General features: G+C 40.4%; 1 protein-coding gene across 1 annotated transcript; it reads left to right on the forward strand.

Moving 5' to 3' along the window:
* The first annotated feature begins 7,164 nt into the window (after window positions 1-7,164).
* Window positions 7,165-11,706, forward strand: sbk3 (SH3 domain binding kinase family, member 3). Its single transcript, XM_030750636.1, has 4 exons — window positions 7,165-7,399; window positions 9,226-9,373; window positions 9,805-10,007; window positions 10,863-11,706. The coding sequence occupies exons 1-4, from the start codon at window positions 7,394-7,396 to the stop codon at window positions 11,646-11,648; spliced, it is 1,143 nt and encodes a 380-aa protein (XP_030606496.1). The 5' UTR covers window positions 7,165-7,393; the 3' UTR covers window positions 11,649-11,706.
* The last annotated feature ends 3,663 nt before the right edge of the window (window positions 11,707-15,369 follow it).

Here is a 15,369-nt window from a genome sequence, read left to right on the forward strand (position 1 = left end):
AAGTCTCAAATAAAGAGACATAAAAACGGTGGTTTGTTGCTGTTTACATTCATCCGAGATATAGGGGCGTATATTTTTAATTGTTTTGAGTTAAATTTCCTCATTAATATTAATTTCGTGTTGACGGGAAAAAATCACATCCTCTTTTTTTGTCATTGTTTATGTTTTTGCACGTTTGTTCCAAGTTCTCTAGACAGCCTGTGTGGTAAATAGAAAAGAATCCTTAATTAGAAAACTGACTAAACTATTTGCAGTATGGAGAATTGCCCCTGGTTTCAGGATTCTTATATTGTGGTAGGAGCACAGAGGGGGAAGTGTGTGTGTGTGTGTGTGTGTGTGTGTGTGTGTGTGTGTGTGTGTGTGTGTGTGTGTGTGTGTGTGTGTGTGTGTTAAATCAAGAATTAACTGTTATTAACCACATCTGGTTAATGAGTTCAATTTCACTATCCACACCCAGGTCTGATTACTGCCAGACCTGCTGAATCAAGAAATCACTTAACTAGACCCTGTCTGACAAAGTGAAGGAGGCTAAAAGATCTCAAAAAGCAACACATCATGCCACAATGGTAAATGGACTAGTTCTTATATAGCGCTTTTCTACTCAGTATGAGCACTCAAAGCGCTTATACAACCTGTTTGCATTCACCCATGCACTCACATTCATACAAGCACTTCCATTTTTACAAAGCTAAGTGCTTTTAATTAACTAACATTCACACGCATACATACTCCGACAGAACGGTCGGAGAGCAACTTGGGGTTAAGTATCTTGCCCAAGGATACATTGGCATGTAGCCTAGAGTAGTCAGGATTCGAACCGCTGACCTTCCGATCAATAGGTGACCTGCTCTACCTACTGAGCTACAGCCACCCTAAATAATCTAAATAAACAGCTGAGAAACAAAGTCACTGACATCTTTCATTCTGCAAAGGGTTGCAAAGCCATGTCAAAGGCTTCGGGACTCTAGTGAACCATGGTGAGAGACATTATCCATCAATGGAGAAAACTTGTAACAGTGGTAAACCTTCTCAGGAATGACAGGTAACAGATTCAAGCTGAGTACATTTATTAGAATTTAGGTTGAAATAATGTGTTCTCAGTTTATACCATTTTGTTATTATATTATTGTAGCAGGTTCAGTTAGCATTACACAAATATAGCTGGTCACTGTCCTTCAGTGAGCTCCTTTTGCTTCCTTACTTTGAGTACATTTCAGAGCCTGCACTTTTTCACTTTTACTTGAGTAAAGAAGTTGAATCAGTACTTCATCTTTTAACATAGTGTTTTTTAACACAAGTATCTGTACTTCTAATTAAGTACAGAATGTCTTTACTTTTGCCATCTCTGCTTAACTGTACTTTTTTATATTTATGAACATGAAGTACCTTTGAGGTTTTTCTGGAGAATAATCTGGACAGTATTTGTCATTGTTTTGGATTGGATTGTTGCAACAATAATAAACAATATATTTGCATAAAGCAAGTATATTTGTCCACTCCCATGCTGATAAGAATATCAGAAACATGAAAAATATCACGTTATTGTACAAAAAATCTGCGCTTAACTACAATTAAATATTTCATTTATTGGGGATTCACTGTATTGTGGTTTTTTTTTGTTTTTTTTTCCAATTACTTTATTAAAGTTTTCCAATATAGCAAAGTTACAAAAATAGATAAAAAGGGAAAGGAAAAAAGACACTAAGAAGACAAAGAACAGTGAATAGGTAAACAACATTTGGCAACTGCACTGTCCTCAAATAAGGTACTAGTTGCCCCCACCCCCATACCCCTAAATTGTAAAGAGAATTATTAAACATGAATGGAACCTATGGAACATATAAATATACATAAACAGAAAAGAAACAGCACAAGAACATTCTACACATCCCACCTGCGTTCCACACGCACACATACACACATATATGCACATAAGTGCACATACATACAATTAACAAAACAAAACAAAAAAACCCCAACAAAACAAACAAAAAAAACAAAAAAAAGGGGTAAAGTAAATAAATAAGTTAAGATTAAAATAAAATAGGAAGGATCACCCAGGTTAGTTAGATTGATCACAAATAAATAATACATAAACAATATAAATAGAGATAATCTCGCCCATTCACCTCCCTCAACTAATCTGAAATAATATTGTACTCCCCTATGTGCCTGAGAACATGCAGCCATGTTTGGTTAAATATCTTTAGAGAGCTTGTCCTGAGTGCACGCAGCTTCTGTATTGTGGGTTTAAAAAAAAAAAAAAAAAAAAATCTAAATCTGTATCGCGGAGTTCTCACTATATTGTGGGATTTTGCGGTATACAGGTATTTATATTACTCTACATAACTATGTTCATCATCACTCGGACGAAGAGATCAGTTACGCCTTTAGTGGAAATAGACGTTATGGTCGAGGGTGAAGATACTGCACCACCTGATGAAGCGTCTGATGAAGTGGTGCCTTCAGAAGATCTGTAATGCTCTTCTTGGCTGTGCAGTACTGTACATTCGTCTCATCGTCATCACCATCAGTACATCACCATAGGTATATACACCTATGTTTTGGTAATAAAAACATCAAGATTCAAGAGAAAAATTTTTTTTTTTTTTGTTTGGTTTTTGTGTCTCTTAAATGAACCCTCAAGTGTTGTGAACCTCAGAGCCTGTGTCCATTAGATAATTTGGCCCATATTGTCACTATAATTGCAAAACAAGTGGCTCCATGGCGTAGTGGTTAACAGGTCAAAGATCCATGATTTGTGATTCGTGACCAGCCAGTTTACTCCTAATGTTGGTCGTGAGCCTAGATAAATAGGAGGGTTGGGCATATGGTGTAAAATAGGTGCCAAATCAAACGTGGATCCACTGTGGTGAACCCTCAAAAAATAAGGGAGCAGCTTAAAGTAGCTACTTGCACAGTCCTTTAACATTAGAATTGATCAGCCAACATCTTTGTTGTTCACACACAACCTTTTTTTTGAGCAATGAAGATGCAGGCCATACAGTCCCAATCCTGTAACCCAGTATATTTTTATCTTTGAATTGTACATCACCTTTTTCTCCATTAAGACTTGAGTTGAATTGGTGTTGACTCCTACTTAAATACAAGCCTTGTGTGAAGACACACTGATGGTTTGGAAAATGCTGACACATTTTTGAGCAGGAAATATTTCACTTCTTAATTAATTAAGGCGTGACAAGTCACACCCTAAATTTCAGTGATAAATCTTCCAGTGATAAATTTTATTTCTTCTCAGAAATGCAATGACCCTCACCATCCACAGAGAGGCATCCTTGAACTACCTGGTGTGACACCAGACCAGACCAGCTTTGCCTTCACTGGGATGATGAATAATACCCTGCAAGCCTCCTGCATCAGAACAACAGCTGGCATGCATGTGTGTTACAAGTTCCACTTTAATCCTTCATCTCTTTATCCCTTTATCTTTCCCTTCTCTCCAGGGAGGAGGGGATTGAAGAAAACATTGCAGTGTGACTCAAGCAAACTATATAACTGTAATGTAATGTTGCTCTGCTTTGGAAACACTAATCTTGTGAAGACAAGCAAAATGTCAGTGATTATAACAAGCGTAAGTTATTCTGGCAGGTGCTGCTTCACTGTTGTGTCACAGTGAAACTTTGCACCCAACCTGAGGAGGGCCTTTTAAAGAAGACAAACCTAACAAACTAGCACTGAAACTCTTGTGAGCTGTTGTTTTAACCCTCTACTGCACATATAATGATGGTACATGCTGAAAATTATTCAGCATCATTTACTGATTCATTTTGGGCCATTTTATTGGCAAAACAATTTTTTTTATATTTCAGACACCAAAATATTTTTTTGTTGCAACGTGGGCAACGCTGTGCAACAATGGTATAAAACCACAGAAAAAATTATTAATTCATAGATCATAAGGCAACTGTTAAAGAGCAATAAAAACACCAACAGTGTTTCCAAAAATGTAAACAAATGATGAAGCAAAGAACTGAAAAACAATTGAAACATATTTATTGGTGTCATTCTGTGTGTGAAACTTCACAAAACAGTTCTTCTATGCTGTAAAACAGAGGTGCATGTTACATTTTATACACGTTGCTTTTGGTGTTCCTGTGCACCCAGGAACTCTCCATCTTCCTTTGTTCTCACATCTTGTTGAGAATTTGATCATCGATAGTGTTGAGAGACCAGTTGACCAGATCCATAATTTAAATTCCAATTCAGGGAAAAGGGGTAAAGGGCCGCTCTAAGCAGCGAAGCAGCAAAAAGCAGGGGTAGAGAGGGAAGGTTGGGGAGAAGAGAAAAATGCGTCCGTCTCCACCGAGAGCAGGAAAAAAAAAAAAGTCGAAGAGCTATTGCTCATTTCCAGCTTCATATTTTTTTTTTATTCTTGGGCTGTATCAGAGTAGCTTTGCATGGTTCACATTTCAAAATCTTTCTTTTTTTATCATCTACTCGTCCTGGGTGAAGTACCTCATTTCATCCACTGTCTGAAAGATGCTGTTTTAGCTCCTCTCCCTTCAAGGCCACTAACCCTATAACAATCTTTCTTCTGATTGGCTACCACAACAGTCCCATGGCCATATAAAGAATATATCCTCTCTGACATCACAAAGATTCAACAGTAGAAAAAAATGTCATAAACTGAGTGTTTAGAGCAACTTTTGGCTCAAAGATATCACTTTAACCACTTTGATCACTTTGACCTAATTATTTGGAAATTTAGCCATGTTTAACATATTTAGCCATGTTGCATTTGTGGGTTGAGCAGCAGAGGTGAGTATGTGGGTTGCACCCAAGAAAAAAATTTCCAAATCTTCTCTGCCAGTGCCAAACAGCTTATTCTGCTATTGACTCTTCTTTTGAGCTTCTGGTACCCCAGGTGCCGATAATCAGACTTGTCATCATTGAAAGAAATATCAATGGAGAGAGATATCAAGATGAGGTTCTGCAACCAGAGGCAACCCCATATCTCCCCAGTCTGGGACCAAACTCTATCCTCCAAGAGGACAACGCTCAGCCCCACACAGTGGGGTTTATCAGAGACTACCTCCAGAATTTGGGAGTGGAGAGGATGAAATGTCCTTCCTGCAGCCCTGACCTCAACCCCACTGAAAACTTGTGGGATCAACTTGGGTGTGCTGTTCATGCCAGAGTGACCAACACAACCACACTGGCTGACTTGCGCGACAAATGCTGACATCCCACAGCAGTGTGTGACCAAGCTGGTGACCAGCATGAGGAGGAAGTGCCAGGCTGCTGAGGCAGTGTATGGTTTCTCAGTGTATGGGTTAAATTAATAAATTGTTAAATTGCCAATATGTCTCATTTCTTCAAACTTCAATCATCCAATCTAATAAAAGACACCAAGCAAGAGTCAGTAGTTTGGCATTGGTAAAGAAGATTTGGCAGGTTTTTCATGCTCAACTCTGCTGCTCAATCCACCTTACAAATCTGGCACCATTTAAGGGGAAATAAACAAGTTTCCTTCTTGTGCTAAGTTTACATGAGAAAGACAGGTTGTTGTGAAGGGATCATGGACTACTTCTTTCATTGAACCATTCTCAGCAAACTGAAACCTGACCTAAATGATTTGATGTGATTACCATCATCATCACACTTATCAAACCCCGGTGGATAGGGGCACTGACATCCTGAACGAGACTACTGCCATTAGCATGGAAATGTGTCATCGTAGGATGAAGGTGACTCTGAACTATTTGTATTGATTTGCACTGACCCTTTCCTCTGGGGGACAAGAGGACTAAACTGTGCCAGAAAACAATCCCAACCAGAGCATGACCCCAGCACCCAACAGCCACTGCATCTAGTCACTGCAGGAATCAAGGGTTCAGGTTTTTTTCTTTAATGTGCCCCCTATCTATATAACAAGCACAGACCCTGAATAAACGGGCCTCTATTGTATTAGATATTTTAGATAGATCTATTTCTATATACAGTGTATATTATGTGCCAGTTACATAAAGCTGAGGGTCTGTGTGAAACATCATCTGTCCATCAGCACCCAAGTGGGAAATATATCAGCAGTTTTTACATGTGTGTCTTGCACACGGTAATTGTGAATGAAACCGACTCACTCTTGGCAGAAACTTAGTGAGAGCAAGGAAAGTTTTGTTGGTGGAGTGGTGAAGCTGGTTGTCACAGCAGGGGCCAAAGAGCCTCATGGTGCAGGGACAAACATGCCGCCCATCAGTGATGACCAGCTGAACACAAGCAGTGGTGTTAGTAACTTGAGAGGGGACTGGCCCGTTGTGATAGCAGCCAGTGTTTGTGTTACATAATGCACGGCCCACAATCCAGTGGCAATAATAGTTCTATAGTATGTAGAACCAGGGGAAATCCATCTGAGCAGACAGAAAGAGGAGGAGCTGGTGGAAAGACCTGACCTACAGCTGGTGTTAACTAGGAAATAAAGCTGGCATTTACAGTACAGAATGAAATTTTTTTTTTGTTTATTTGTTTGTTTTAAAGCAAGTTTTCAGAGGTTGGTAATATGAGTCTGTGATGAGGTGCAATAATGTGTGCTTGATAAAAAGAGCAAGTCAGACGTGGTGTGTTACAAGAAGAGGAATGAGTGGTCTGATCAGTTTTAAATGTATCCTGCTGAGACTGACGGATATGAAGGGCAAGCAAGAAAGAACATCAATAATGGACAATAAATGGCTCCATAACTATAGGCTGTAATCCCAATAAGATTCAGGGATCATGGATACAGCTTGTTGGCCTATTCCAATCATTCCAGCATACCTGTTGATTAAAAGAGGAATCCTATACTGTTGGGAGAATTCACTGACTCAGACTTGCTGAGAGGGTGAGAAAGAGACATGGAAAGAAAATGAGGGTGTACAAGGTGAATGACAGCTGAGGAGAGGGGAGGCAGGAGAGCCATGGGATAATGTGGTCACGCTGACTGACAGACAGATTGGAAGCGGTGGGATATTAACAGTGCTGTGCAGTAGAGAGGGGCATACGGGGAGTAAGAGGTTTGAAATTCCTTGTAACTGGTATTTGCCAGCATAACAGGCTAGAGGCGGAGAGAGCAAGAGAGTTGGCACAAGAGTAGGAAAAGAGAGGGAGGGAGTTAACATGTGTCTCATGGGGAGAAGCACACAGTCAGTATCCAGGTCTCCTGTAAACATCTATAAGCCTCCTTTATAAAGTCAGCTGTGCTACTGCATGGAACAAGGGAGCAAAGGCAAAAATATCCAGTCTGATTATCAGTCTAGCTGTGAACATACAATAGATCACCAGCAGTGAACAGCAGCTAGAGTAGCTCCTAACAGCAGCTGGTCAAGAGTTTAAAGAGTCTTTGATTAGATGCTGAAAAGAGCAGAGAAAACTGAGTAGAGATCATCCAACTGAGCAGAAAATGACAGTAAGTATTGCGCATTATTCCTGTCCTTATAAATCTAAACCGTTGCATCCAGATTTAAAAGACAGGTGTGTGAGTTCAATCAAACTCATAATGTTGACATGTGGTGCAGCAAAAACTAATGCCAAGAAAACGCGTACATAAATGCAATTATATCGTGTCTGTGCAGACAGTTGGGAGTTTTCTGTATCATATTAATCATTTGCCTCTAGTTGATGAGATGGCATGCAAGCTTTACATGAATGCACTGATGGCCTTTTACTGCAACATTTCTCTGAGGCTGCAGACTATATTGTTAAGTGGTGTTTCAGCTCTTGATGCCTGATAATTCTAATGGACTTCAAATTTGTGATGTAAGCACAACCTGAGCCACATTCAAATCTTATAGCACTTGTTGCTTTATGCCAAAGGCCATTAACTATTAGGGGTTTAATTAATAATCACTTAGCTTATTAGGACATGGCAAATATCAGGATGCTACAAATGTGTTAGATGCTTCTGTGTGATTAATGTGTCATTAAATCACTCAGCTAAAGTGTGACCTAGTTACAACAAATTATATTGATTTTCACTTGAGCATGTGTGGAATGAGGAGCAGCAGAAGAATCTAACAGTGTAATAACTGCAACTTGTGTCAACAGCTCCAGGAATGAAATCCAATGAATGAATGAAATCAGATTTGAATTCAGGGAAATTTACATTGTAATTTTCATCTTCTTGTGTTACCGGTGTGCTCAAAAATATGTCAAAATTTTACTTTCATGCATCTGAAAACTGTTAGAAATGTAGTGTTTGATAGTGTTTGATAAATTGCCCCTTGGGGATGAAGAAAGTTCTCTGAAATCTGAAATCTGATCTTTGGGATATTTGCAGAGTATAAAATGTTTTAGGCGCTGCAGACAGGATCCTACTGTTGGACCTGCAGCGTCAGTCTTTGCACTATCAATCTTGAAACGGCCCATCATCGCCTCTGTTTAAAATACAGCTGTCCTGGTTGCATATCTGCACAACATAGCCAGAACATTCAGTTTTATTTTTGGCTGCTCATCAGATCCATCAGTTTGCTTAGAAATGACTCATTGCTGAAATGAATCCATTTTCTAAATATTTGGAATAGCATTTCCAGGTTTATTAGTGACTGGAAACATTTCTGTAGTAATAATAATCAGGCTTATTATCTTAATTCAGAACAGAAATACTGACTGATACTAGTGCTGCAAATATTACTGGTGTTCGCAGAGACATAACAGCTGTATTTTAAGTTAAATTAAAATCAGTAAGCACAGTTACGCAATATGTGGAAGGTCACAAGTATAAATTTGTTATCCTCCTGGAGTCTCTTTATCTTTTGTGTTAAGCTGTTGTCTTAGTTGTTCACACCCGTTCTGGTACTCTGGGGTATGTGGTGGGGGATCTACTTCAAAGGAAATCATCCTGGGTGAGCAAAGAATGCCGATAGGGATGGACACTAAATCACGCCCCCAAATGTTCTGATCATCCTGATAAGACACCCTGATGTCTGGAGTGTCTGTATACCCCAGTATGTTCCAGTATTTTCTGCCAAATGCTTGCTGGGATGGAACAAGCTTTTTAAACTCTCAAGAGAGAGCTATTAAGCTTTTACTATTGTAACTAATGAAGTGTATGAGGTTTAAAGCCTGAAGGTCTTGTCGTGCTCCAGGTTTAGGTAGCACATCTGAATGTGCACCGTCTGATTCAGACTTCATTCTTTGAAGTTATCCATCAATAACATCAACACATGCTGGTCAGGCAGCGGATTTTATTTCATGAATATGGATTCATGTGTGTGCGCTTTCATGTGTGCCCAGGCTGCAGCGGCTCGAGAACTCGACGAGCTATGTTTCCTGTCGGCGCAATCCATGCCCAATCTGAAAGTGTCCAAACACTTTCAGATGGTGAAGCTCCTGGGAGAAGGATCCTATGGGAAGGTCATGCTGGCTGTACACAGAACGAGAGGTTAGTGCAAGACTCAGTTCAGTGGGAGTGTGTTTAATTAACAGTTTTTCCATGTTTAAACTCACACTGCTTATCTGAAATATTGCAAAACTATCTCCTCTGGGCACCTCAGGCTCAGGTTTCTCTCTAATGAAGAAGCTACATGTTTTTTGTGGGGTCAGCTCTGCAGCAATGTGAGAGCAGATCCATCTTTTGATAGTGTTCTGTTGCTCTAATGAAGAGCTTTCTTACATTCTCTGGGATAGAGTTGCTGCAGCTGGGGTATAGCTGTGAAACATGGTCTCCCCAAAGGGGAAGTTATATTTGTTCACAGTGTCAGTGATGGACAACACTCACATGCCACCAATGGTGACATTGTTTTAAAAGAGCATATTAAAGCTAATTAGAGAGTGCCTTTCTCAACACATTTTGTCTTGGTTTACTCTCATCAGGAACTCCTATGGCTCTGAAGTTCTTCCCTCGTCAGTCTACCTCGCTCACTTCTTTCCTGCGTGAATACAATCTGTCCCTTTCTTACTGCACCCATCCTTCTCTGACACGAGCCCTTGGCATCTTCTTCTCTACGCCATCCTACTATGTGTTTGCCCAGCAAGCCGGTCTATATGGTGACCTCTACAGTGTTATAGTGTCCGAGGTCAGTTTGGCTGATGTGTGGCATGAAAGAAATTATATGTATACTCTACTAATACAACAGAAAACATGTATAGCAGCAAAACTCAATACAGGCGTTAGTTAACGCATGTTTAAAGGGCCACAGCGCTGATCCTGATTTATCAAACATTAGGATATTTTCACTTTATAAGCCCTGAAAATCCAAATAATTCTGTCACTTTATCCAAAGCATAAAAAACACTGCTTGCTAAAAATCATCCAGACAGCAAAACTCTATACTGGCATGTCCATGACAGGCAAATTTGAATCACCAGCAATCTGGAAAGCTTCTGGAAATCCTGCATGTCAGCTCAGCTCGCAGGGAACTTTACTAACAAACCATATTCTGTTAAAGTACTGGTAAGCATATTTGTAAGCATTTACCTTCACTGTGCAGCAACTGTTATCTACAGCAGTTTCCTAATGTGATTTCTTTTTTTTTTTACAGTGCTGTTATCTTACTGTAGTTATGGGAATTTGTACTTTTTGAGCACTCATTTCCAAAAGCCAAAATTTAAAACATGCTTGACAACAACTTCCAGCTTCCAGCTCACCTACTTCCCTGTTTGTGTCTCTGCCAGTAACATAATGGAGCACTGATAAGAAAAAGGACATCCCGCTCTCACTCAATGAAGAGAGAGTAGATGAAGTTAAACAGGGATTTCCAAATGCGTCACTGACCATTTTGGTGATGCAGATTTTATTGCCTTTGTGCCAGTAACATAGTGCTCCCATCAGACTCCAATTGACCTAAATGTCACATTAAATATCATATGAAAAATAATAATAATTTTCTGATTGTGAAGCATCACTCTTCGATATTGCCTGTCTGTTTCAGGCTGGGGTGGATGAAGACTGCGTCCAGAGGGTGATGTCCCAGCTGAGTGGTGCAGTTACACACCTCCACTCTCTGGGCTTTGTCCACCGTGACATCAAACCTGAGAATATCTTCCTCTGTGACAGTTCCTGTCGCTGGGTCAAACTGGGTGACTTTGGCCTCGCCCGAGCCATCGGCAGCACTGTTCGAGCTGTCTGGTATGAGTCGCCCTTCTGCACACCTGAGGTGGAACCTGCCAAGAAGGCTGAGAAGGAGATGGAGAGAAGGCAGGCTGAAGGAACCGAAGACGAAGTAGAAGACATCTGGATATCAGTGGAGCCCAGTATTGACAGCTGGGCTCTTGGTGTACTAGTCTACTGCCTACTAACTGGCTGCTTCCCCTGGGAGGAGAGCACTCACGATGACCGTGGCTACCAAAAATACAAGGAGTGGTTTGACCGTGAGGCCGAACGCGATGAGAAAATAAGAGATGCTGAGTGGAGGGATGAGGAGGACACTGATGGTTACATCATTATGGAGAAAAAACAAAGAGACAATCCTCCCCCTTCACAGTTTGAGGGCCTCAGCCCATTAGTGATGACTCTGTTGAAGGAGATTCTCCACCCTGAGCCCAAGCACCGAGGGAGTCCAGAGGAGATCCTGAGCTATCTGGGGGGGCCGTGGCTGATGGAGACAGAGAGAGAGGAGAAAAGGAAAGCAGAGGAGGCAGAGAAGGAAGCCAGAAAAATGAGAGAGATGGGAGGAGTGGAAGAAGAGCTGCTCAGGGAAGGAAGGGGCGAGAGATAAGCTTTGTCTTTGTGAAATGTTGTCTTTATGTATGTTTCAAGACATCAGTACAAATGTATACACTATGAGAAGCTGCATTTTTCATATTTTTATAAATATCGTTACTCAAGTTAGAACTTTGTATATATTTCTTTGTGAATGTTTGTAAATAGGTGTGTTTCCATGAAAATGATGCAACAAATGTTTGATGTCTCTGGAGCTTGAAAAAGGCGACTGGACTTCTTTTTGTTTCTTGAAGACGTTTCACCTCTCATCCGAAAGGCTTCTTCAGTTCTCAACCAAATGGTGGAGAGACCCAGGTATTTAAACCCCTGTGGGCACACACACCTGGGCACATGTGTTCACGCACATGATCAATAGAGGATCATAACCACCTCCAGGGGACTACGCCCACAGGGGTTTAAATACCTGGGTCTCTCCACCATTTGGTTGAGAACTGAAGAAGCCTTTCGGATGAGAGGTGAAATGTCTTCAAGAAACAAAAAGAAGTCCAGTCGCCTTTTTCAAGCTCCAGAGACTACTATGACCTGGATGACTGAGAATCTACACAGACAAATGTTTGATGTCTGAACAACAAGCTGTATTATGATGCTAATAAACATCTGTGCTGGAATTGCTGCTTGAATTAAATAAATTGGTGTTGCATGTGTTATATAAGCAGCAACACACAGCAGTAAAATAAATAATAAAGGGGATTTGCAAGAGCATACTTATTCACATACTTCAAAAGTAAAATTTGAAGACAGTACAATGCAACCCAAATCTTAATCCATTCAGAAAACATTGCAGGCATTGTAGACATCACATAGAAAAGCACACCTATGGAAATCAGTGACATCTTGGATGTGGTGTTGAAGCAACAGGTGCAGCAGAACAGCAGGAGCACATCTAAAATTGGACAAACAATACAGTCTGATAGTGATACCAGCATGATCTTCTTTCATCCTGCTGTGATGAAAATCACAGTCGTGCTACCTATACTAGGAGAGAAAAGGATTTTAGGGCTAAAATTACCTTGTTATGCTGTCTTTGGCGATGCCCATTGTACATGATTTATTGACAATAAAACACCTCATGGAAAATCTTCATGTGGCAAGCTGACCTTGATACTGATTCAGGACTGAGTTGTCCCGTATCTGTCAAAGAGAACAATTATTTGTTGAAAGATTACCTGCATGCCTGTTACAGTACCCTCCAAATAGATATCATGGAATTGCTAATAGCGCCGTTGTTCACATTTGCCGCCACTGAACCATGCTATGATGTTAACTAGCCACTAGTGTGGATACAAAGAACTTGCATCCAGTAGTAATGAAGTAAATCACAATACAGTCTTCACCCTGCTGCACATTAGATGGTGAATGCACCATCTAATGTGCAGCAAATGCATCTCACAAATTCAAATTCACTCTTCACTTTTCAAATGTTCACAATATCAGTTTCAGTTTGGAGTGGATCCCTGTTGGTAGCAAGCTGCTAATGCGCAGTGCGTGCATGTGTGCATGTTGGTAGGGTCTGTGCTAACCCCTGCTAAGGGCCACTCCAGATGGATTTATAAATAGACCCCTGGCCCATCTATTTGCAAACCATGCACATCATCACCTCCCTCTGACTATCTGCACTCCACAGCCCTCCAAAGGCAAAAGTCAGGCTGCCTTGGCGCCCATGGGCCTGTAACAGCATAATCTGATGGAACACTTTGACCCATCTTGCCCATTTACTCTCATTTCAGTCTCTTTTTATCTCTGGCCCTGGTGCAGATTACTTTTCCCTTTCTTCTGCCAGGCCACTTGGACCTGATCTTTCCCTTTCATCTTTGCTATTACAGTCGGATCTGCTTTCTTCACACTTGACGGCTGTCATTCCCCCATTCTCTGGACTTCCTTTTCTTTTTTTGTTTTTATCTCAGATCTCAGCTAACATGAATTAAGAAACACATCAGCTGTGTCACACATTGCTGACTGTTTGGATGAAAACATTTATCTCCTTTGGCAATAGCCATTTGGGATACGCCGGTTTCTGGGAAAAACCGCTCATGTAACACTCAGGTGGGGCATTAAAGGAGAATCACAGCCTGACAAATGGAAACACATGGTGCAGATCACTGAGACAATCGAGTGCCAACACAAAGATGCTCATCGAGGTGCAAATCTGTTGGACATCCAGAAGGACAGATAGCAGGGATGATGAAAACAGGAGAAACGAGGACAGCTACACATGTGGACTGCTGCTGAACTGCTAAACTGAGCTGGAGATGCGGCTCAGTTTATTTTAACTCACATATGTACTTCCAAGTCACACGTCACGACAGACCTTTGAACATTTGTCAAGATGAAAGACATACTCCCTAGTCCAGAAACCCAAGAAGCCAGAATTTAGGTGTCAGCAAGATTGAGATTTCATGTTACCAATACTGCACAAAGCACACTTTAGTCTGAAACTTTGTGAAGGTCTACAACGTGCCACATTTACTGCCTTCAAACCACCTCCTGATTTTACATTTTAACATTATAAGCAGGAGTGAAAGTAAGCCGGTACGGTCCGGTACTCCATACCACTAAAAGATTGTGCGCCGGTACGCAGTACCTGGAAGAGGGGAAGCGGCTGTCTGCTGTAAAGCCGTCATTCAGAACCATTCAGTCACGGCTGCACTTTGGGTCAGAATAGATCCGCTAGCAATAAGCAGTCTAAAACACAACTTAATCAGTTAATAAACAGCTTTTTTTTCTCATTTCAAATTGCTTCTGAACTAATCGTGCTATGCTGGAGCCTCAATTTTAGGCTTTCCTCAACAGCCAGCCTTTAAATCGTTCACCGCTATGTTTAATGTCTGTCTGCTCGTTACAAAATATCCAAATTAAAAGCAAAGAGTAATTGTGTTTCATGTTATTCTGCTCAATTTCAACAACACAGCACAGCTCGAAAACACAGCTTATGACCGGAGATTTGATTTACGCTACACGAGAGCGCATTTACCTCCAAAACACAGTGGTTGCCAAGGAGATTGGTGCATTTGATTTTACACAGGTGGTGCACAGACCACCAATTCACCAATTAGTGTATACAAAACAAACATTACAGACTAACAAACAGAGGTATTGATCTACAAAATAACAAATAACCAATTAGATAAGAGAACTAACAAAATAAACGAACAAAAAAGGGGGTACACATTAAAATGGATACATTTAGGACAAAGACAAAACACAGAACATAACCAAGTGGGGTCACAACAAAAATGGAATTGTTTAACATATGTGAGTTAGGATACATTTTTTTTTCTTTTAATCTTTGCAGTTATATTCTGATTTTTTTTTTATTATTATTTTCCTTTTCTCTAATATTCCTTGTTTTAATTCATCTAGGGTCACACAGATATTTTGGGTAGAAGTGGGAAAGAGAGGGAGAAAAAAACAAACAAAAAAAACATGCCAGACAAGAATAAATAAGTAAATAAATTAAGGATAACTAACGAACACGTTTTATGATCTTATTAGTAGGTTTTCCCATTTTCCCTCTCCTCCCCTGGTCTTTGTTTCCGCAGTGGCATTAACTCACTGGCATTGAAATGGCGTTTAAAATTATGGAATATATTTTATTGAAATTTTCGAATAGATTTTTATCTATTGCTGATTGTTGTTCCATTGATATCTGTTGTGTGAGAAGATCTAGCCACTGTGATGTACTGATTTTTTTTCCTGTTTTTCCAGTTAAGCAGTAT

This window comes from Archocentrus centrarchus, chromosome 16 (genome assembly GCF_007364275.1).
Source record: "Archocentrus centrarchus isolate MPI-CPG fArcCen1 chromosome 16, fArcCen1, whole genome shotgun sequence".
Lineage (NCBI taxonomy): Eukaryota > Metazoa > Chordata > Actinopteri > Cichliformes > Cichlidae > Archocentrus > Archocentrus centrarchus.

What these genes read in the sequence shown, in the direction of transcription:
- sbk3 (XM_030750636.1), top strand. An exon ending in GGCTGTACACAGAACGAGAG is followed by an intron (nt 9,374 to 9,804) that starts GTTAGTGCAAGA and finishes TACTCTCATCAG; the next exon opens with GAACTCCTATGGCTCTGAAG. An exon ending in ACAGTGTTATAGTGTCCGAG is followed by an intron (nt 10,008 to 10,862) that starts GTCAGTTTGGCT and finishes TGTCTGTTTCAG; the next exon opens with GCTGGGGTGGATGAAGACTG.